This window comes from Agelaius tricolor, unplaced genomic scaffold (genome assembly GCF_023055355.1).
Source record: "Agelaius tricolor isolate 1412-34295 unplaced genomic scaffold, bAgeTri1.0.p SCAF_1, whole genome shotgun sequence".
Lineage (NCBI taxonomy): Eukaryota > Metazoa > Chordata > Aves > Passeriformes > Icteridae > Agelaius > Agelaius tricolor.
Window position 1 is genome coordinate 104,500,198 of NW_027269261.1, and position 24,871 is coordinate 104,525,068.

General features: G+C 39.4%; 1 protein-coding gene and 1 long non-coding RNA gene across 4 annotated transcripts in view; one reads left to right on the plus strand and one right to left on the minus strand.

The window, feature by feature from the left end:
- Nucleotides 1-17,013, plus strand: part of FHL5 (four and a half LIM domains 5) — a 23,193-nt gene extending 6,180 nt beyond the window's left edge. The window contains exons 2-6 of the mRNA XM_071446084.1: nt 6,437-6,618; nt 8,814-8,988; nt 11,231-11,400; nt 13,525-13,711; nt 14,906-17,013. Coding sequence (XP_071302185.1) covers nt 6,460-6,618; nt 8,814-8,988; nt 11,231-11,400; nt 13,525-13,711; nt 14,906-15,057 — 843 coding nt within the window. The 5' untranslated portion in view covers nt 6,437-6,459 and the 3' untranslated portion in view covers nt 15,058-17,013. The remainder of the gene's footprint in view (nt 1-6,436; nt 6,619-8,813; nt 8,989-11,230; nt 11,401-13,524; nt 13,712-14,905) is intronic.
- LOC139599089 (uncharacterized) lies at nt 388-7,924 on the minus strand. Of its 3 annotated transcripts, none has more exons than XR_011682151.1 (4): nt 7,821-7,924; nt 3,805-3,889; nt 2,297-2,455; nt 388-673 (listed from the first exon to the last, which is right to left on the minus strand). It is a non-coding gene; the product is annotated as an uncharacterized lncRNA (long non-coding RNA). The 3 variants fall into 3 exon arrangements; XR_011682153.1 differs by having other exon boundaries at nt 3,570-3,889; XR_011682152.1 differs by lacking the exon at nt 388-673 and adding an exon at nt 1,550-1,669.
- Nucleotides 17,014-24,871: the final 7,858 nt, after the last annotated feature.

Here is a 24,871-nt window from a genome sequence, read left to right on the forward strand (position 1 = left end):
CTGCTGATGATCTTTATATTTTTGTTAATTTTATTTCTAAAAGCAGTTCTAAGTAGGTCACAGGTTTTTAAATAACCCTTCTAGAAAAAGCTGTGCTGTGTAGACAGTTGTAGTTATTTTTTAAAAAAAATTATTGTAATTCATGTGATGCACCCCTTCTGACACAACAGAGTAATCTTCACCACCTTGCTATTCCTGATATAAAACTTAAGGGTAGGGAAATCTTGTCTCTACAGCTAGGATATCTGCAAAGATGAGAAATTACATATTTTTTTCGTTAAGACCCTAAAGATTACTATCAGAATCAGCATTCCCTATTGAAGTTCTGTTACTTCTTGTTAGTGGCAAGACTCTTTTGATCAGTGACCTCTGGGCACTCCACTCACCCTTGTACAACAGGCATCATTTCTTGTAAGTACGAAGTATTTCTTGTTTTCCCTGGAAAGATTTCAGTCCCTGAGGCAGGCTTGTGTCACTTCCAGGGAGGTGTGTCCCTGCCAGGTGCTGTCAGTGTATGGCTGAGATGCTGCTGTTTCCTTGGAGCACTTCTGCCCACCTGTGCAGGCATTTTGTGCAGATGCAGAGGTGGTTCCAAAATGCTCCCCTGATGCTGCTCCCCACCAGTATCCAAAGGGGGCCTAGGGCAAGCTGGAGAGGGACTCTTCATCAGGAACTGTAGTGATAGAACAAGGAGTAATCTTTCAGTGTGTTTATTTATTAAACAATTTATTAGACACGTTAGGAAGAAATTCTTCACTGTGAGGGTGGTGAGGCACTGGAACAGGTTGCACAGAGGAATTATGCCCCATCCCTGGAAGTTTTCATAGCCAGATTGGATGGGGCATTGAGCAACCTGGTCTAGTGGGAAGTGCCTCTGCCTATGCCATTGGAATTGGTACCAGATGATCCTTAACATTCCTTCCAACCCTTAAAATTCTCTGAGTCTATGATTTGCACATTAGGAATGAACTCACTGGTGGAAGTCTCAGATCAGGACTTCAGTGCATGTCTTCATTTGACATTTCCACTTTCTGTTTATTTAAACACTTTTTGAAGTATCATTCATGATTCCCTAATCATGGATTGTCGGTGAGTGTCAAGGCAAGACAGAGTACTTGGGAAAAAAAAGCATTTACAAGAGACCAATTTTGTTGTTATGAGAATGCCCCCACTCCTGTTCCAGTGCCCATAAAAGAATACTGAGGGTTTTTGGATACTTTTACCCTCCCTCTTTTGCCATTCAGCAGTGATAAATTTTCTGTGGTCCATCACATATTCACCTTGCAACTCTCCCTGCTGAACCTCATGAGCGTTCTGTCATCCCACTCCTCCGGTTATGGGGAGGTCCCTCTGGATAGCAGCACATCCATGTGGTGCATCAGCCTCTCCTCTCACTGCCAGTGGCGCTACTCTGTCCCATCTAACTCACCAGTTAATTTGAGTATTCTTTATCAGATGAGCCCTTTGTAACAGATGCAATCCTCAAACCTGTGTTCTGGTTCAATATGGGAGTACAACTAAGAATACTGACAGGATTTTACATTGAAAGTTACAACAGCTGAATTATTTCATCACTTCATTTTATTCATACATTTGACAGTAGTCAGAAAGGAATGAGCTCCATAATGACACAGGAGAAAACTCTGGCTCTACCAGACTGTGTGAAAACCTGTAAAAAATGTGGGTAAGAATTATTTCAGGAAAAAAAAAAGGAAGAATTTAGATGACTACACCGTTTGAGTTTGTATGGTGTAAACAAAGCAGACAGCAATACCAATTAAGGAAAAAATTACAAAATTCCTGAGATGCTTGATTCCCTAGTTAAGCCATAGCTCTTGCCCTTTTTGCTTGTAGTCAGGGGTGTGTAAACACAGTACAATTCAGTACAAATTACCAGACCAACCTCTAAAGTATCTGCTTTGCCTTGACACCCCACCAAAACAGTGTCACTTGTGGCATCCATCCTGGCTGCTTACAGGAGAATTTCAACAGTGAGAGCTCTGCACTCACTCAGATGCTTCCAGGACCTGATGCCGTATTACTGTCCCGTGCCACAGAGATTTGATAGTTCAGAGTTAGTATCTGTGTCTTCTTTCCTGTAGATTCTTGACTTGACTTGATCTGTAATACATGCCCCCAGTTCCTATTGCTTCTCTAGCCATTTTTAGAAAAGCAAATATTACAGAACCTTTAATATATGTAAATGCATGAGACAAAAATAGAAATAGGGAAAATGAAGTCAGAAAATTCATGCAAATAAGGCAAATAGCATTAGAAGATTAAAACATGCACTTACCTGAAAATGAACAATGCCTACGGCAGCTTGCAGGGGTGTCCTCATCATACGATATCAAATTGTTTTTCTTATCCTTCAGTGCTGTTCAAAGGATTTTTTCCCATCTATTTTTTCTTTATGCCTCTCTAAGAAGAAGCCTTTTTCCAATAACTGCATGGTCTTAAAGAAGAAAAATGATGAAGTTCAATGGCAGGTATATTTAGATTGAGAAATAGTCCATTAGAATTTCTACAAAGTGAAAGATAGAACATTTTTATCTTTATGTACATATCTACATCCATATGTATATACTAATTAATTTCTGAGTCGTATGAATGTCTCTGTGCTTTTTTGATTTTGTTTGTGTGAGGGAGATTAACATATATTTATAGAAAACATCAAGATTAATTATTGAAACATATATTAACCTTCTGGCTCTGCTTTTTAGCTCCAATGGGGAAAAAAACATTCTTTTCCTGATGGTTCCATGTTTATCAGGATTCACAACTTCACAACCATGTTCTTACAGCTTTCTTCACTAGAAGTCTTCTAGTGCTCTGCATTTTATGGGAAATAATTTGACTCTCCAGAAAGTCCCTGTCCTAATTTGTTGTAGCTAAATTCTATCTTAATCTGCTTTAATAGCAGGCTGGCTAGCCAGCTCTCTTTTCTGTATTTTCATCTCTTTTATCATTCAGTCCATGAAACTGCTGCATTCTCAAATCTGACCCCAGGGACTCCAGTTACAATATCCTCGCATCCTTGGCAACATCTCTCTGCACCTCCTTGGAATATTCTTAACATTAAAAATGATACCTCATATCCCTGCCGACCAGGTACATAAAAATCAACAGTATTTAGCTTCCTATTTAAGATGTTCCAATTTAAATAATAAAATCATCTTTTCCCAAGGAATGGCAACATTGCAGTCTTTCCCTGTGCCTAGGACTCGAGCTAGCAGCTGGAATGCTGGAGTCAGCGTTTCATTCCATGAGAGTGAATAGCATCAGATCTCCAGAGATTTCTTAGCTGACCTTCAAAACACAAAGTCTAGCTTCCAGCAAACTTAAAGTAAACATATTTCTCTAGAGATTAGGATCAAAGCACAAGAAAAACATTCTACTTCACTGCGTGGCGCTCGTACCATTACTTATTTATTGGAGCAAGGATAAGTGGTGCTGGGAGAGACGAGATTCACTTTTTTTGTTCATTTTCTAATGGTAAAAGTAGTTCTCAAAGGTTACCCATACTTTTTGCCAAAAGAATTGCAAAAAATCTTCATTCTTTTGCTCACCATTGCTGCTTCATTCCCAAACATGGTCTTTTATGATGATTCAAACTCTGAAGACTGTCTGAAGAGAAGTTTTGGGCAACTTTTGAGCATTTTACTAGAGAAGCAGGCCAAGGACACCCTCAGACTTTGACTCTGTCTTGGGGATACTGTATTAAGTTCTCGAGCAACAACTCTCATCTGTAGAACAGGAGCACTTTGCTCCCATATCCATATAGGAGTTTAGGAGGATAATTACATTGCAAATTCAGTAGTTCTGAAGTATTACAGTAGTGGATCTTGTTTGTGCACACAGCCTGGGCTTCCTGGATCAGACTGACTTCCTGGGGGGGAAAAAAAGCAATAATCAAGAGAACTGCTTTTTAAAGAAAATTACTTGGAAGGCAGAGTTTTTGATAACTTAAAAACCCGATTGACATTCATTAGAATGAAAAACAGAGATGTTTCTACAGATATTTGTTGGAGAGCTTTGTGCAACAAAAATACTCTATAAGTAACAAAACTTTTCATGAATACCCTGTTTGGATTTTGCTGTTGCCACTTTTAGGCCGAGATGAAACTCTGTCAGGAATCAGGAGTACTGATCCAGCAGGGAGGGCATCAGAAAGGTGGTTCACTCGGGGTTATCCTCCAAGGCAGTTCATTACTTTAATTCCCACTAAAAAAATAAATGAAAATCCTCTGAAACCCAGTTTCAAGCCTGTCCTGTGATCTTGACTATGGAGCACAGTTAACCAAAAACACTCCTTGACTGTGTCCTTAGACACCAGTTTATACTTCTTCCCCGACAAAGAGCAAAATGCGCAAAACTTAACCTTGACTTTGGTCATGACTGTGATTGTGCATTAAATGCACTGAGCTCTGCCTGGTTTTATGTCATGTTCTGTAAATGTACAAGCTGATGGATGCAATTTTCTCATATAAATGGGTTTATTTGCTACACATTCAAATCTCTGTTTGATCTTAAGGAAATGGAAGTCCTGATTCAAACCCTGTTATATTATTTTTCCAAGGATATCACAAAAAACACATCAGAAATATTTATAAGAAAGCGTGTTTCCCACTGATCTGGGTTCCAGATTGTTTTATTTCCTTACTACACCCTGTCTTGGCTGACAGGGTGTAGTAATATTAGGGGTAGTAAGAAATAAATATATCAATTCAACTCTAAAGATTTTCAATTTACAGGAGCAACGAATTTTCCAATAAAGTCATTACTTTTGGTCTGAAATTAGTATGACAGCCTTGCTCCCTGTCCCCTTTCCACTGTTTTACTAGTACACCTCCCAGAAGAGATTAATTAATAAATGCCTGAACTTATGCACAGGTGCCAGTGGAAACCTGCAGTAATTGGTTTTTTTCTCACAGCTCAAACAACTATTTTGGTTTAGAGCTTACTGAAGCAAAAACCCAGGAAAAAGATTTTATGCCTTTTTAAAGCTGAACCATGGGTATAAGACAGTTGAGTGCATTAAAAAAAAGTATGAGGATGTAACTCTAAGTGGACTAGATGGAGGCTTTGTCATGGCTAAGAACTCCCTCAAATATTGTCTTCTGTTTGTTCTTCCTTACTCTCAGGCTATGCATCTGGTTAAGAGGAACTAATTTGCCCTGTTTTTCAAAGTGCAAAAATTTCAGCTGCCCAAAGTCAATGATACGTGAGAGATATTTTAGGATATTTTAGGAGACCTTCCCCAGTCATTTTCAACTCCTCTAAAATTCACGATTGCTGGTGCTGGCTGCAGCTACACCCTTTGAGTTTAATGAGGAGTGCAACCCAACGAGCCCAGCAGATGTTTCTGGGGTTGCTTCACTATGAACTTTTTGGTTTCTTCTTCCATCATTTCCAAGAATCAAGACCCAATTTTAGCAAAGTGATGATGATCCAACCAGCAATAAGAAGACTGAAATAGGTCTTCATCTCCACAATCCTTAAAACACTCACTATTGCAGATCTATAAGCAGCTGAGTTTTGGATGCTTGTCCAAGCCTCTTTAGCCTGAAAAGCTGAAGGATGGGAAATTCATACAACTGACTCTCAATAGATTTGTGGTATTTCCTGCACTTGTCTCGCACAGAAATATAAACTATTTCACATTATTTTGGTACTGCCAATGTGGAATCCAATATAGAAATAAAGAAATATGTAAGGAAAAATGATCTTTTCCAATAACAACAAGGAAAACTTTCTTTGAGTTCTGATTTTGCTTGACTTATTATTTAGTCTATTTTTCTTTATATTTCACTCTAGTGCTCTCCAGAGGTATTTGTGTGACCTTACAAAGCCACCAAATATTAGCAGCACAGTTGGGATAATGCAAAAAACAGTCATATATCCTGGAGTCCCTTGTCTTCCTCACATTGGGTCAGGTGGATGTGGGGGTATTTTGAAAAGAAAGGAAGGAGCAGAAGGACAGGAGTATTAAGAGAAAGTCAGGAACACACTACAAAGTGCCTGCCTCTTCTCTTTGGCCTTTTAACTCCTCAGTTGGTTTCATTTCTGAAGTATTGCTTTTATCTCCATTACCCAATTTCTCAGAACCATATCTCAGAATCCAGTACATAATGCTCATAATGCCAGCAGTTTTACATAGAGAATGTGAAGTTGGCTTCATTTTCAGGTGTCTGACCTGAAATAGTGTTAGAATAAGCTGAAGCAGCCCTCTTGCTCCCCATCATGTAGGTGATACAACTCACAATGTATATTGTTAAAGGCTACCATTTTATTGTTGAACAAGCCAGCATTAAGAAATCCAGGGCACTGCAAATGACCAGGAAATGCCTGTCCAACTTTCACAGGTAATGCAGTGTTACTTAGTCTTTGAGCAAGCACCATGCACTGAATTGCCCAATTTTCCCCTCTTTTGCAGAGCACGTGGAGGGCCCCGGCAGGATGACCAGCAGCCACACAGATTGCCATTTCTGCCTGCAGTCTCTCCGGGGCAGGAAATATGCACTCAGAGATGAGAATGCTTACTGTGTCCCGTGCTATGACAGCCTGTATGCCAACCCCTGCGAAGAGTGCAAGCAACCCATTGAGTGCAGCTCCAAGGTAAAGATTTAGCTTGCACTTTTTGTTCCTTGTTAAGTTATACACAAATCCAATTTCTTTAGTGGTAGATGTGATACCCACCCCTTTGCATATCCCTGTATCACTGAAGAGACTTAAGCATAGCTGTTGTACATCCACACACAGCAGGGGGAAACAGTGCTATTTTCCCTGAATAGGAAAGCTCTGGGGTCAAAGATGAGGAAATCTGCACACACATATACCCACGCATACAGCAAGGCTGTGTGGACCTCAGCTGGGCTCCATCCTTCACCTCCAGCCATCCACTGGCTGAACACTGCTGGGGGGGTGATGGGGTGGGTGGTGTAATTGAGTGTATCAGGTTGATTGACACCTTGGAATTTCTGAGACGTGTTCATTGAAAAAATATTTTGAGCATTGAATAAATTACTTTTACTGTAGGTGTTGACAAGCAGATGCCAAGCTGAGAAGACAACATGTTTATAGTTTGCATATTCTCTCTCTCTCTTTTGGAAATTAGGGGTTTTTTTAATTTCTGCTTAATTCCATGCTTACCTTGCTCATCTCACAGATGGTGTATTAGTGGCAGTTTTCTGACCTTGTCTTTCCTTTCACCTCTCAATTTTTTACAATATTAATTAATAATTCAGGCCCCTCTGTGGTCTTTGACAGGGTTTCTAGTACCCCATACTTTAATTTAGAGGACGTATACTTGACATTGAATTTTAAGGTCAAATGAAACCTATCAAAAAGCGCTTGTTTTGCCAAGTCCAGTGTGTACTGGCCACCTTCTCCCCATTCTCTCCTTGCCTATGTTCCTTAGAAATAAAAGGACAGAAAGATATTAAAATAAACCTCTTGGAAGGTTTTCCCAGCCCAAGCACTTCAAGGCACACAGTCTGCATACAGGAATCATCCAAGGGAAATGCTGATTTGGATGAAGACACTCCTCAAAGTCTCATCAGCATTTCACCCACACCAACATTGAATCCATAGCACCAATCAGATTCACCAGAACACATGCTTTGTGTTCACTTAATTTCACCTTTAAAACCAAAAATTAAATCAGTGACAGGATTACTATTGAAGATCATAAACAAAAAGCCATGTCTTTGGACTGAGTGGAAGGAAAAAATAGGAGAAAAAAGCAGACAGAAAGGAGTGCACCTGGCTAGAGACATCTAGAAAAGTGGCACACAGAGATCTACAGCTGATTGTCTCACCTCTGCCAAGGGGCTAGAGCTTGGTTTTCTTCCTCTCCTCCTCACCCAGTCCTTGCCTTGGGCTGCTCTGGGCTGACAGCCTAGTTCCTGCAAGGTTCAGAGTGCTAACTAAAGCAAATGAAAATGCTAAGTGCTCAGCACCTAATGAAACGAAGCATGGTATTTCTTTTATTTTTAGCTCTTTAAAAGGCAGGAACATGATCAGGGAGAACAATGAGATTGGACTTGTGCCCTTCTGTGTTTCTTACTTATAAAAGAACCCTGGAAGGGTTTATTTTTTAAGCTGGGAAGGTTTTTTGGAGGTGCATTTTTCCCCTGCTTTTCTAATTGTGGGAAAATTAAATCTGCTGTTTGGCTTTTTTTCAAATTCTTAGTCAGGATCTCATACATATATATTGTTAGCTATTTCATCCCTTAAGCCCATTGACTCTAAAACTTTTTCCTGTCAAGTTTTCAGGAGGATTTATATCAGATGTAAACAAAAGCAATGACTTTTTTTTTTTTTAATATTGCTAATAGTCATTTTGTTCTCAATGAGATTTTAATTGCTTGTTTTCTGACAACTATTAGAATGATGTCATGTCAGCTGGAAGAAGAAATAGTAACATTGAAAATACATAAGGTTCACTTCAAATTCTATAGAATATGGGCTTCTTCTCCAGTGGTCTGTGCACATTAAAAATGTTGATCACTTGTTTCTACTTGAAAGACAACTGTAATATATAACATGATTCTTCCAGTAAAAACATACCTCTGTGTTACATAAGGAAGGACATTCTGCCAAAGCAGCTCCTAATGGCCTCTGCAAGAGATCTACCCAACAGTCACAATGTCACAACAGTGACATTGGGCACCTGCACCTTTCCTGAGCACACTTCTTGTTGGATCCACCACTGCAATGCTCTTCCTTTTTTGTTTTAGTTCTGGAAGGAACTGAAGGATAAAAGCACTGTAAATAAATGTTTTCACTAACATGAACTTACTTTCTCCAAGGATCTGGCCTACAAAGGCCGCCACTGGCATGAGGGGTGCTTCAGGTGTGCCAAGTGCAGTCGCTCACTCGTGGAGAAACCATTTGCTGCCAAGGACGAGGTCTTGCTGTGTACTGAGTGCTACTCCGATGAGTATTCATCCAAGTGTTTTCACTGCCAGAAGACCATTATGCCTGGTAAGACAACAGGGGCCCTTTGCTGAGAAATGGGACCCCATTTTTAATGATACCTTCCTCCTGGAATAACCAAGCTACAAGGTCCTTGACTTTCAGAATAGCTTGGAGGTGACTACTCTTCCTTTGTGTGTAGCATTCTCTCATCAGTGGAGAGAAGGCAGGCAGAGACTTCTGATCTACCACTGACAGGTCTTATGAATCCTTATAAAAATATTAAGAGTTCAATCCAGGGTAAAATGTGTTCATGTGATGTCCTTGATTCTGTTGCAGTTCTTAGGAAGCATATCCCACTGTGAGCATAGGTAGACAAACTGAGCTACTGTGAGCAGAAGTGACACATTAGACAAGTCATCTGCATGTTTTCCACATTGAACAGACCCTGTGCTTGTGTTCTTTATACTAGTGCTTCCACTCAGAAATATGTTTTGTTTAAATTGTCAAAACATGACAATTTGCTTTCAAATCATTAGCAGCATTTTTACTAAAATGAATACAAGTCCATTTTACAATATTGTCCATGTTTACAATAGGCTTACTTCCTGCCATTAGCACTCTTGAAAATTCTGTACTTTCCACTAAGCTGCTTCTCAGCTTTTGATTGTATCTGTTCGGGACACGCTCCAGACTTTTCATTTCTACCACATCAGTAAAGCTCATACAGCAGAGTATGACCCAAAAGCTGCCTCTTCACAGGCATCTGAGAGGAGCCACAGCACCATTTGTTGCAAAAGGGAGCTGCTTGCTTAGGAAAGTGGGTCCCTAGCTTTTGGAACAGAGAACGTCAGTAAATTTGGCAGTGATGTTAGAATTTTGTTTTTCAGTATATCTTAATGCCGAACAGTAAGATCCAGGCTGTGCAAAATTATAGTCTTACTATTGGTACTGGATTAATCATGTTGTATTCAACCTGCAACACTAATTTGTATTTTTACAGTTTGTTTCCTTTTCATTACAAGTAAAATCTGCATTAGTGGAAACAAATGTTGTAAAAATGCAGTTGTGTTCATTTAAAGGATTATAAACTGCTTAAATTGTACATAGTTTATGAAAACCTTGTCAAATAGGCACACCTCACAGATGGGATCAAAAAAGTGCCAGAACACACTTAGGTTTGCATCATTATCTTCTGGTGTAAATCCATGCTGCTTGTTTTGTCACAGAGTCTAAATCCTTGCAGCAAGTGCCCAAAGATGTGACAAACATTGCAACAGGAGCATGGGAATGCCAGCCAGTCTCTATATCATTAACTTCCTTCTCATCAGCTTGCTAGCTCTGTGTTGAAAAGACCTAGCTGTGAAAGACAGTGAAATTTGCCTTCTGATCACTGGGATGAAGCTGCAAGCCTTTTGTGTCTAAATACAACCAGTAGTTTCTCCACTGGCCCCACAGATCAGGAAACAGGTGCAGTGGGATTAATCAGATATAGCAGCAATCCTCTTCTTCATGTGGAAAGGATGGAAAAACACCTTGCACCTCTCTGTGCAATCTTCTGCTACCTACAGATAGGAAGCTGAGGATGGAGATCCACTGGAAAAATTGCTCCCAGATATATGTGCATATCCTAGATTTACTTACATTTCTATATCAAGATAGGACACCTGTACACAGAGATAAAAGCTCTGAGACTCCTCTGACAAACATTTAACTGAGCAACTTTCTGTCCCTGTGCTGTATCAAAAGCATCTAGTTAAACATGATAAAAAGAATTGTTGGTCTAGGACAGAAATGGTGAGCTATAGGAGAAGTCAGTGTAATGTGCTGTATCACAGAAAAAATATTTACTTTTAGAAAGTTGCCAATTTAAACTGATTAAGATAAACAATGCATTTATAAGTGAAGGAGCCTTAGTTTAGGAAAGATACAAGACAGAACAATAATAAAGATACTAAGCATCCAACAAATTAATTTCTAATTTATAAAATTGCTGTCTACCTGAACATTATCATTGAGTTGGCTGGTTTAAGAGAAACTGAGCAATTTAAGCATAATCACAAAAAACCCCAAAAATTCATATAAGAACAGACTCTAAAAATCACAGCTTAGGCAATTCAGCACATCTTTTGCCAGATGAATGTATGGCACTGAATGTGCTCTTGAAATTTCAAGTGCATTCTTAGAAACTCTATTCAATTGAAGATGTTTTCTTGGGTTATTTGATGCTGAGCTAGAAGGCTCAAAACCAAGAGCATTCCCAACAAGGGAACAACAATCTGAGAGGATTGTTCACTTTGTTTTTTTTCAGGTTCACGTAAAATGGAATTTAAGGGAAGTTCCTGGCATGAATCCTGTTTTGTTTGCCAGTATTGTCAGCAACCATTGGGAACAAAACCATTAATCACCAAAGACAATGAGAATTACTGTGTGCCCTGTTTTGAGAAGCAATTTGCTCATCATTGCTATGCTTGCAAAAAGGTAATTAAACACACAATGCAAATAATGCCCTAGTGAGCCAATATTGCTCATGGGAGAAAGGCTGGATGGTGTGAAATGTGTGGTGAACTAAGAGTAAGATCAGGATCTTCCCAATGGCACTGGACACTGAAAGGCAGCTGTGACAGTCTCTGCTGTCCACTCTTGTTACTTTAAGACTGATTAGATCTGAAAGAATCTTATTTGCCAAAACAAATGCTTTGGGCTTCTTCAGTTATTGATTGTGATTTTTAGCAAAGGTTAAATGGAAAGTTATATAAAACCCTTCTTTCCTGAAAATCTCTGATTTTGCCTTTGTAAACATGCGTCTCTTTCCATCATTTTTCAGATGTATTCATATGCATAATGAGCCACCTGAACTGAGCAAATTATCCACAATCTTGGCTATTTTGCTTGAAATGTATCAGACAATTAGCAGATCAAGTAACATTCAATTGTGGTAACACTAGTCAGGAGTCCCACTGATGCAATATGTGATGATACCCTTGTGGGTACCAGAAAGCTTGATTTGATTTCTTTTTTCCCCCAAGCACAGATAAATCAATTCTTCCCTCCCTTGATTTCTCATGTTTTAAGATTGTCTCTTGTTGATGAAAATACTCAAAGCATCACACTATTCTAGTGTGATACTTTCCTCTAGGGAAATGTTTTAAGCTGTTTTTTAGGGCAGAAATTTACTTATTCTTTAATACTTGCATCACTCTGTAAGCTTTTTTTTTTCTTCCACTTCATCAAATACCTTATAATTTCCTGTAGTTATGTAATGATTACCTGTAAATCTCTACCTCTAACAAAAGCTTTTAATTTCAGGGAAATATGCTGCCTACTTTTTTCTTCAGTAGCTAAACTTTAGAAAGTACTTTTATATATTCCCAAGTCTCTTCATCTAGCCTTTAACTTGCATTAAATGAACACATGGCAATTATAGTAATTATGCTCAATGTTTATTACAGGCATTGATATTAGCACCACCTACGTGAAATAATCAGGATTTGCTTCTTAAATATTCCAGGAATGCAAATAGTCCCCCTACATAATAGCTAAAACCATTTTATTTCTGAAACTTGCATCAATTCCCATACATGAGAATTGAGCCCAAATAGATTAAATTGCCAAACTGAATCTTGAATTTTTGTCAGCAATTTTTAAATTTTAATGGAAAAGCAAACATAACCACAAAATAGCCCAAAACTGGAATGTTAAAGGGGTTGGAACCTATTTAAATCTCTTTCTTGCTTGACATGAGCCCATATTATTCTTGATTTTCCTGAAACTGTATTCCCCAGGGAAATTTGATGATACCACTATTTTTACTTAAGTTTCTTCAACTTTTTCTCCTCCTATTCCAACAGCATGCATTCATTCATTCATTCATTCATTCACTCACTCATTCATTAATTCCCTGTCATGCATGTGACTTGATAGTAGAAACACTATCTTACAGCTCATCTTTATAGAATTTTTTCTGTACGGTCTCTCACAAATTCTGTGAAACCAGTTTCTTGCCACACATATGGGACCCACAGAACAACTGGAAATTTCCCTCTTCAGAAATAACCAGTGCAGAGCTGTGAGTGTATTGCTGGCAAAGTTGATGACACTGATAAACCTGATTTTTTTCTTCTTCTGACTGTGTAGCTCTCCTTTCTGTTTTACTTCTGTTTCTTTACTGTCTTTCTTCCTATTTAAAATATTGTTGCACTTGAGAGACAGCAAAATCCTGGTTGGAGATTAACTATTATCTCAGCATCAGTTCTCTCACCCACTGCCTATCACTGAGAATTTCTCTTCTGGGAGCATGCCTGATTCTAAACACTTATCTACAGTGTAATAGAAAAATTTCATTTAAAGATAACATACTTATTACAAATTATGAGGTTGTATTGTGGTAGAAAATTGAAAATAACAAACCAATAGCATATGGAATTCAACTGCAGATTAGTTAAATGGAAAATCCAGATGAAAAAAAGTTGATGTGACCACACTTTCTTCTCTTGGGCATGTTGGAAGAGAGAAAACAAGTGGAAGTACTTATGAAGGATTGGACAATCCTTCATGATCCACACCTTTGTTTCTTTGCTCTGCCCCTGTTTGTCAATGCATTAGGTTATAACTTCTGGAGGAGTGGCCTACCATGACCAGCCTTGGCATAAAGAATGCTTTGTGTGTGCTGTGTGTAACACTCAGCTGTCTGGACAAAGATTCATTTCCAAAGACGAGTACCCATACTGTGTAGACTGTTTCAGCAAATTTCATGCCAAGAAGTGTGCTGCTTGCAAGAAACCTATTGCGGGTGAGTTTCATCTTCTACAGGGGACCAGACAGAAATGGATCATCAGTCTCCTCTCAAAGAAGACTTTCACTTTAGAAAAAAACCCGTTAAAATTACTCCCATCATAATGAAAGACTGAAGGAGTGAACTATCAGAGAGACTCTCTCTGTGTCACCTGTCCTGTGTCTTGCTAGGACATACTGATCACACATGTTCTCTAACAGATGAGGAGTGGTTTTATGTGCCCAAAGGCATTGTTTGATGAATTTTTTTCTGTAGAAAATTCCTCCTTGAGAATATTTCAAAAGGTGCTTTTTTTGCTCTTCCCAGGACAGTACACACAAGCCCCTCTGTGATTTCTTTGGTTTTGTTTTTAAATGCAAATGTGATCAAACTGAACACAGATTAACTGCCTGCTGGTAAGGCACACCTGTCAAATTAGAAAGCTTGCCAAATGCAGCAGAGCACTATTTCATGAATCCTTATATACTTATATATGATTTATAATTAGACATGTATGTCACTGGTCTATGATAGCTGGAGTTTTCTGAGAGCATTTGCTGGTATTCTGCACTTTAATCCTATTATGTGTGGAGTCAGCTGTTGAAAAGTGCTTCCTTATTCTTACAGGTGCATGCTACATATGTCATTGGACAAAGAAATCATTGAATACCCAATCCCATGTGCATGATTTAAAAAATACCCAAACTACAAAACAACAGCAACAAAAAAGCATCAAAACTATTCAAATTCCCCCAGTCTTCAAGATTTTATTTCAGATAATTCTGCTAGGAATCCCATTCTCTGGTAATTTCCAAACGAATCCATCTTGAAGAAACTTAATTATGAAATTTCATTCAGAGTTGTATAGAAACTATATAAATAATGCAAATAACTTCCATGAGAGTTTGTTGGGAAGATCAGCAAACCTGAACAGACATTCTGATAAACCCACTCTGTTCAGATCTCATAATGGGATATGCAAGCAAGTGACTTGTGGCTTTGCTTGAAATATTTCCCACTGTTTAAATTTTAAAGATATTTTTCAATTCAGCCAATAAAGAATATTTCACACTATGGATTTTTGTTCATTTTTCCGTTCGCTGTATGAATTACAACCTGATCACACATCAGAAAGTCATCTGTTGCATTACTGAACCATGTCCAGAAATACTGGATTCAGATCTTCTTTTTTTTTTTCATACTCTCTTTCAGCTCTTGGAGGTGCCAAATACATCTCATTTGAGGAGCGCCAGTGGCACGGGGAATGCTTTACCTGCGTGAAATGCTCCGTCTCCCTGGTGGGCCAGGAATTCCTCACTGGGCAGGATGACATCCTCTGCCACAAATGTGGCTCTGCTTCATAGTTCTGTGGAAAGCTGTACAGCTGCAGTATTTCTCACTCTGTAGCAAGGTAGTTCATAGGTCTGCTGTAAGAAAACCAGATAAAAGGTACTACAGTTATTTCGTCATTCAAGTAACTTTCCAACAGCAGTTTAACCCAGTCATAGTTCTCAACTGTTTATAAACAAAAATTAAACAACTTCCCCATACTGGTTAATGAAACAATGCAGAAAAGATTTGTATATATTTTAGCCTAACTCCAGTATGTTTTCCTTGTAACACACTGCACTCTGCTGTTAGAAGCTTAAAAATTTATCTTTTATCACCTCTGAACCAAAAAGGATTGTGAAACGTCTGTTTGGCATATGAATAATGATGAGGCATTAGCACTGACTCACAGATGCAGATCTTGCTACAGAAAGCTGGGAACAAGCATTTTTCTCTTGGATCATAACATTGAAGAGAACACCTTGTAAATATTATATTCTTCCATACTTTGGGCAAAAAAGATGCTGACAAAGCAGGCAGAAATTGTGAGTAGGAGATGCTTTCACATTGAGGAGCGCAGTCAGAAAGGTCCATTCCACAGGCCAATTCAATGGGAAAAAGGTCACTTTCCTTCCCTTAATGGGATTGCTACCCAAAGAAGTCACCCAAAACACTAAAGCACAGGTCCTTTCCTTTCCTTCCCAAAACTGGGTAACTGCACTTAATTCTTTAGGCATAGCTGCTCTAGAACATAAATGAACCCATATTTTCAGCTACTGCAAGAGGTAAGGAAAGCCCAAGATTGAATAGTGCTGATGCACATTTTCCCATAACGAATATGCCTTAAAACTTTGTTTCCACTGTTTTTGCTATACCTTCAATACAGGCCTAAAATATACTTTTTATTAGTTGACTGAAGAGCCACTCATAGTACTCCATTTAACCTTGTACTTTCCTTCATTCAAAACTGCTTTGCCAGCAACTGAAGCCCTGTTAAGGACCTTACCTGCTTGGTCTTTGATTCACAGTTCATTCCTCTACTTGTAAATTCCTGCATGTGAACAGCAGGCTATCAACTCTCCAGAACCAATTCCTGATTCATTTCACCATTAGCCACACGTGTTTTTTAACAGTATGTCAAGAATTTGTAATTGTCATTGCAAGCTGGGCAGTGCTTGCTTGCAGTACAGTAGTTAGTTTCCAAGTAGCCAGCATTTATTTCTGCTTGCTGAGCTCCAGCACTCAAATGTCTACTATTAAAGATCATCCAGAACTGAGTTACAAACATCTATCTGCCTCCTTCTTCCACAGTGTGTGTTGCAGTGGCCTGGTTCCTGTACTGGGCCGTTGTGGATGGAGCAGTGATGTTAGGAACAGCAGGTTCTGCCCTGTCCAGCAGAGTCTGAGTCCTCATCTCGGGTGTCCTTAAGTCATTCTTCTTCAGACTCAGACCTGGAGTTATTTGGCTGACTTGAGTGGCCTTTATTCATATTGAAGACAGCCATTATTTTAGGTAGAAAAGTGGAAAAAAAGGAAGGATATGTGTGCATGGCTAAGCCAGAGCCAAAGTGCAGTGGCATAAAATCAATATGGATAATGACTGACCAATGAGTACATAGAAGTGTGTTGTCAGTCGATAAAATATTGATCTTTTGCTCTATGTGGTGTTAATTTTTGGTTTTCATTTTCTTCTTTCATGGCAGCTTTTATTGCAGTCTAGAGTTTGATTAGTTTATGTTTTTTTCATTTTATCCCAGCTGCTTCCTTTTCTATTTACACATCTCCCATGGCTGACACAGGTTCTTGGTAAGGCTTAGATTCCCATAAATAGAATGTGCTTCATTGCCTTATATATATAATTATATATATACACACACAAAACATAGTGGTTCACAGTTATGTATGATGTTCTAAAAATTTTCACTGAGATATCAGAGATAAGTAAATGTTAATGGTTTCAATTTTTTAAATTAAAATGATGAATCACAATATTCAGGCTTGTCTGTGGGGTGTACCTTTTGTTTGTTGTGTGAAATTACATTCAGCACATCTCAAGAATGTAGTTTGGGCCCTTTATTCAGTCTCCTCTGAAGAATCATACATCTTAATTACAAATTGATGCAGGAATTACCAGGCAGCCTCCTAAGACATGAGAGAGTCACAGGTCAGACACACTGATCATGATAATCCCAGTCTTCCAGCCTTAACATTTAGGAAAATTAAATTCTTCTCTGACTCATCAACTAATTATATTTTTAGAAATACCAACTGAATTATTTATTTCTTCTGCAGTAAATACAGTACAGTCAAACCCAACACTGATCATTTTCACTTCAGAAAAATAGTAAGAAATAAATGTGATTGCTATAAATAGTCAGAATAGAAGTTATATCAAATAGAAATTGCTATTTCCTAGTCTCTGTCACCAGCTACCAATGCCTAAATATAAGTACAGTGATACTCTGGTGGTGGGCTGATCCTGGCTGGACACCAGGTGCCTATGATAGCCCCTCTATCACTCCCCTCTGCAGCTGGACAGAGGAGAAGAAACATTCCTCAAGGTTTGTGGGTGTAGGTAAGGAGAAGAGGGACATCTTTCAGCAATTACTGTGACAGGAAAACAGCCTTGACTTGGGGAAAAAAAATTTATTACCAATCAAATCAGATTTAATAATGAGAAATAAAACAACATTTTAAAACCACCTTTTCCCCAACCCTCCTTTCTTTTTAGGCTTAACTTCACTCCTGAATTCTCTACCTGCTTCCCCTCCAGTGATGCAGGGGAACGGGAAATGGGGGCTGTGGTCAGCTCATCACACATTGTGTCTGTGGTTCCTTCCTCCTCAGCAGGAGAGCTCCTCACACTCTTTCCCTGCTGCAGCATTGGAGGGAATGCCATGGGAGAGAGTCCTCCATGAACTGCCCCAACTGGAGTGTCCCCCCCAGGCTGCAGCTCTTCAAGCACTGCTCCTGTGTGGGATCCCTCACATGGAGTGCATCCCTTCAGGAAGAGGCTGCTCCAGCGAGTCTCCCATGGGGTCACAAGTCCTGCCAGCAAACCTGCTCCAGTGTGGGCTCCTCTCTGCACAGGTCTACAAGCCCTGCCAGGAGCCTGCTCCAGCACAGGCTCCCTACAGGGTCACAGTCTCCTTTGAGCATCGTGTCTCTGGCATGGGATTGATTCTCTGGGGACAGAAAGCTGATACCAGCTCCACCATGGACCTCCATGTGCTGCAGGGGAATCTGCTCTGGCACCTGGAGCACTCCTCCCCCTCCATCTTCCCTGACCTCGGTGTCTGCAGAGCTGTTTCTCTCACGTGTTCTCACTCTTCTCTTTGGCTGCTGTTTACACAGCCATTCTCCATCCTCCCCTCCCCACCCTTCTCCAATCTGCTATCCAGAGGCTCTGCACCATCCCTGATGGGCTCAGCTGCGGGTCCAACCTGCAGCCAGCTGGCACTGGCTCTGTCAGGCATGGGGAAAGTTTCTGGCACCTTCTCACACAAGGCTCTCCCAGAGCCCCTTGCTAACAAAACCTGCTCACACAAGGCCAAGGGAACCCTGCACAGTTTGGGTCTTTTATATTTTTTGTAGATGAAACCGACTTGAAAAGGGGCAGAGAAGGGCAGCAGGAGGAGCAGTGTGTCTCTGAGGAGGACTGCAGATCATGAAGGGGATAGGTGGCTACTCTGAGTCAAGAGACTACATTTGGTTCCAGGACAATAACTAAACTCCTCAGCATTGGAAACTGGAAATTAGGAGGTGATGTCTGCTGCTTTCCAGAACAAAAAACAGCCACGTGGGCAGTTTTAAAGTGATGCGTGATCGGTGTGTGTTAAATGTCATATAGAACATGATTGCCTGGTGTAGAAAAACAATGAGAAAAAATCAACCTGATTATCAGCTTCAGTCTGTGTTGCTAACATTCGATTTACTGCAGGATGACCAGGACACAGACTCCAGCACAATTCAATTTTCTTTAATAAACTTTGGAGGATGGAAAATTTGAGAGATTTAGTTTTAAGTAAATTTTTAAATGTCATATGTCTTTCTTTAACATTGTACTGTTTAATTTTAAAATACATCTAGTTCTTCCCTGTGTATGTAGCAGCCCAGCTCTAAGATAATCACATTGCTTTTGTTACAATCAAGCTAAATTACCCTGAGGTGATGTCTCTAGTGCCCTGGTCACATTTCTGCTGTACTCATAGCTATCCCAGGGGACCAGAAGGGAGGCTGCCCTTTGGGATTAACTAAGAGTGAATAGGTGCCCTATTACCTCCCTCAATATTTCAGGCTAAATTTTAAGTTCCTCAACAAATTGCCTAATTGTCAGAGAACTCCCTGAGACAAATGTGCTGAAAATACAGACAAGCCCTGAGGCATTTTTATCTAGTGACCCTTCTCTATCCATATTTCTGAATGTCACATTTTTTACTCTGAGGCACGGTCATATTATGAGTGCAAGGTATCAGCCCTTTCGTGGAAAATTACTTTTAAAATCCAGGCAAGTTTTTGGTAAATGTTGTGGCAGGCAACACAGAGCTGTAGTAATGCTGGAACCCAGGACCACTTCTGCATTTTCCAAACAAAGGCATGCACTCCAGAGTCATGGCTTATTTCTGTGATGAAAGCCAGATGTTTTTCATTCTCTAACCTTGTGCCCTAACTCTCCAGATAGACAATCTGTGGGCCTAGACTGGGGAAGAGCTAAGACATAGCCTGGCCATGTCAGTGAAGTGGATGTCACACCTCACCACACAGTTTTTCTGCAGTATCTCACATGCAAGGTCAGCTGGCCCTTGTACTCTGCCAGTGGACAGGTACCAGGTTTTCTTCATGCTGACCATGGCTGAGTGCTACCAGAGGAGCTTTATCAAGAGGATAGTAAGGTTTTGCAAGGAATTCTAGACTTGTGGTTTCAAACACTTTCTGGGCCAGGCCTGTCACAAGAAGGGCTGATGGGAGTGTCTGTGGGTGTGTACATGTTCAACCCCAATGAATTGACCAGCAATTTCAGCACCTGCTCCAAGGTTTTATGAATCTCACTTGATTCATACAATGGGTGTAAAGCACTGTATTGTATTTTAGAAAGTAAAAACAATGATTTTTATACAATGACGGAAAACAGTAGGTGAAGGAAAATAATGTTAAATGACTGCCTAAGTGGAAACTGAGAGATCATTTCTGTAAACAAAAAAGTTGTCTGGAATCCAAATGTATGGCCAGAACAAACTTGTTTATCAATCAAGCAGGAAAGCTGCAATAAATCCTCTACATTCTCATTAATAATATCTCAAAGAAAACATGTGTATGTGCATCCATGCTCATTCACCCTAGAACTGCCAAAGCTTGAATGGACTGAGTCATGGGAAACTTGGCAATTTAAACCAAAGTACAACGTACCTAGCATGGCTATAGACTACTATAACCACAAAGTTTTAGTTCATCATATTCTAAAGTACCATTATCTTGAACAGAAGTACCAGGTACAAGTAGTTCAATACAAGAGATAAAAGTACCAGGTATGAGTTGTTCAATACAAGAGATAAGTGCTTTGGAGGACAGCCATGTTTGCACTCAGGGACACTGGTATGTTATCCAAATGGCAGTACACAGCTGCAGTGGAGGACCTAGAGATACCAGCTTTGGCCTGGGTCATTAGGCTTCTCTTAGTTTGTTTGCAAGAATATTTCTCCAATAGCATCCACCTAAACACTTCTGTAGGCTTTCATCTGCATATTTCACCCAAATCCTTACTGGAGCTTCTTGAAGATGAGGCCAGACATAAGCACAGCCACACAGACCTGCACAATGCCCATAAGAACCTAGGTTTTCTCAGTGTAAACCAATTCCATGTCAGAAGAACCATTGCACAACACTATATCCAAGCTAATAAACCTTATCTCTGTCTTGAATATAATTCAATATCTGATTTTATTAACTTGAGCCTCTGCTGTACCTCTTTTACTGTCCTCTCCAGTAAGATATTCAAGACTGTAGGCACTCACCTAATTCACTGCAGATTTTTCATAGCACCAACTGAATTGTAAGTCATTGAATACAAGAAGCTGCACTATCACCACATCCCTGAAAAACAGGAGCCATGAATCCCTTTCATGCATGATGTGTGTGAGACTTTAAGAACAAATCACATTAAAACAAACAAAAAACAACCCCACTCACCTCTTTTCTGTAGCCTGGGCACAGATACAAAGGCACAAAAACACTCAGATAAGATCACGTATAGAGCAAGCAAAGGAGCACGGCCTCAGATGTTTCAAGAACTGTCAGACTGAAGATTACCTAGCAAAATCAGGAAACAACTGAGCAAGATTTTTGGGGTTGAGATGTTTCACTCCAGTGTCTCAGTGCTCTCTCAAGTCACTTCTTAGCTCACACCCAGCACCTCATGTCCTAACTGTCCTCAAGGGCATTCTCATCATTTCCACTTGTGACCAGGAGAGCAGACCACTGCAAAAGGATCTCAGTCTGGCACAATGACTCAGCCTCAGGAATCTCATGGGTGACTTATTCAATAGAGGATAGGCCCAGCTGGAGGCAACAAAAGTCTCACCAGCCTTAGATAATTGCTCACATTTAAACGCCAATGCTCATCTTAAGAGTACTTTCATAACAAAGACATACTTCAGGTAGGTGTATCCAAATTGTTCCTGGATGAAAGTCCTCATTTAACATCTTTGTTTTCACCTTAGATTTTGGAATAGCTCTTGCTAGACTTAGTATCAAATAAATAAATAAAATCTCTTCCATCCAAGCCCAACTTGCCTGGACTAAAAAAAATAAAACTACAGTGTAAAGTAATGCAAACAGTTTATCCAGTTCTGCTGAGTTGCATCTTTTTGTTGTTGTTTCCCAAAGGAAAAAAAAAAGACTACTTATTTCTTGAGAACAAGATTTTTATTTATAAAAAAAGCAAATCAAGCTCTTAGTCAAACATTTTCATTGGAAGGACAGCAATCTGAGTAAAAATTTATGGCTATGAATGTAGATGACCGTAAAAGGCTACTACATGAAGAATTTCTCACAATAGCCATCTTATTCCCTGTTAGCTTGATTCTTTTTTAAATGCTACAGAATTCTTATTGTAATCTTAACTCTCAAACCACTGGAAAATAAACCCCCCTGACTGACTGACAGGGGGCTATGTCTGTGATTGGTTACCAAGGCCTTGGATTCAGGGTATGTTTCCACTTGCCCATAAAACACTGTCAATGTTAAACACTTTGTGCTGAGCCCTGTGCCAGACTTTCTCAGGCCAGGTCCTGCTTTCTTCTTCATGTTTTTGCTTTTCATCCTCAGAAGATTTCAGTCAAAATCATCTTACCTTTCACAAAACAAAACACAAGAAAAATGCAATGTTTTCCTGATACTAAAGAAGCCTGAACCTTTTCTTTGAAGAGTTCAGATTCTTCACTTGATTTTAGCTCAGGAACTTAATTGAAAACATAAAAGAAAAATTTCTTTCATGGAGGTGTCTCCTGCCAAAAAATCCAGTTGTCCCAATGGTATCTCTTCTGCATTAAGGAACTGCATTTGCCCATTTTCCAGGGCAAATATGGAGTCCAGTTACTATGTACTTGGTGACAGTCACTTTGTAAGCATTTGAGGATGGGTACATGTCTCAGTTCCTACCATGAAGGAATCAGCTAGACAGCGGTGAGAAGTGATCCATGAAAGCACTGCCACAGCAGGCTGCTGTGAGCAATCTGGTGAGGTCAACCTCTAAGCTGAGCTCCCAGTTCTGTCATTAAAATAATGTTCAGCATGGAGCTACACAGGAAGCAGTGCTGGGAGTCCCAGCGAGCATGGCCACCAGGAATGTGAAAAATTCTTCTTTGTCCAGTTTGAATTGAAGACTTGAGCTGTCCTGTCCTGAACACTGGTTATTTGTGCTTTCTGGAGTCAAGACGAGCACCACAGTTCTTTCTGATGAAAATTTCCTATTCCATAGATGAATTAAACATTCTACCATACACAATGTGAGAAGACCTCTACCATACATAATCATTGCTCAGCTGGGAAATCTGGAATATTCAATTCCAGCTGCAGCAGTTGACAATTCTCTATGTGACTGTATCTACCAGCCCCAAGAATCAGACATGGATTAGTTGGGATGCAATTTTCCAGAGGAAGGGCTGCTTCTGCAGACATTCATGCACTAGGGTGGGGGCATTTTTAGCTTCTTTGCTCTCAAGGCTGCACTATGGACATCACAGTATGGATTTAGCTGAGATAACTTCTCCAAAAAGAACAAAGAAGATGTTTCAGCATAGTGGTACACAGTCATGGTTATCCAGTACTATTTGCTGTAATACTCTGAGCAATTTACTTTATTTTCTCAGAACAGTAAACAAGGGAAGCAAGAAATTTAGCTCATTCATAGATACTATCAATAGCACCATAGTTTCAAATACCTCTCGTGAGCAGCAGGAGAGAGGAGAGTTTGCAGAGATGCTGCTGGACTCCCAGAGGCTGGGACAATGACAGGACAAGGGGTGGTGGGTCCCTTGAAAGGGGTAGAAGGTTGTCATGATCTACCTGTGACAAAAGGACCTGAGAGCTCCTTTTAGACCAAGTTCCCATGTGCACTCTGGAGGTGGAGAATCATACATTTTATCAGACAATTGGGAAACCTTTCAAACATACTTACTTTCTGCTTCTCATCTAAGCACCCAGATGGGAATCTTAAAATTATATGGAATGAAAACTCCCAAGAAAAACACTCAATTGGCCTGTTCCAGGAGGAATTGATGGGTTGAAAAGGATTATTTTACTCTGTTGAATGATTGGATAAAAGAGACTGTCTTTACTAAAGTCCCTGATGGATACTAAAGGGGATAGAACTGGTAATAGTTAGATGAAAACATCCCAAATACAAGGATGTGGTGTAAGCAACAAAAGAAGGGTGTATTAATGAAAAAATAAATGCAGCAATAGCTATCAGAATGAGACAGAAAATAAATAAATAGGTCTGTGGCAGCTAGCTACAGGTTTATTTATGAGAATAATGCCTTTAAGTACTGAACCAAAATCATAGGTGCAATTCCTCTGAATATCCAATATTAAACATGCAGAACACATTCTAAGAGCGACAAGCATAGCAACAGAAAAGTGAAAGGAAGAAAATTAAATATAGGAAAATAATAATAATGCATCAATCAGTATTGACAGCAGAACTTTCTTATTTTAAAATTATGTAGCAATTTTGTCATGGAAGGATGATGTCAAATCTAAAGACTTTCCACATGAATCAGTAATCTTTAGCAAAAACCCAAACAAACCATAAAAATTAAAAAAAAAAAAAAAAAAAACAAAAAAAACAAGAAAAGTCTATTGTATTGTTAGAACAGTCTCCAGCTGGGTGAGAAGCTAATAAAGTGCCATGACAATTTAAATGCATTTCTCCTTATAAATAATTTATATATTTTCAGCATACTTAGTACTTCTGCCACTTAGGCCACATATGGCTGAGTCTGTGTAAAAGCCTATTATTATAATCCATGCTAGGTGAGATTATTTTTACTTGATGAAAACATTTTGTGTTACCACACAGATTTCTTTATCTTGTTAACTGGAGAAACAGTAAATATGTGTGCATATTTATTTCTCACTTGTCTCATAGCCTTCATCAACAAAAAAAGGGAATTTTCTTTGCTGAAGTGAATCTGTGAAAAACAAATCCTTCAAGGCTTTTTTTAGTCCTGTCCAGCTTAATTAGGGCAATATTTTAACAACAGTTTGTCTACCCTATCTTATGGCCACTCTCACAGTTAGAAACTCAGTCCTATGTGACATGGAAAACAGCAGAAAACTTGGTTTTGCACT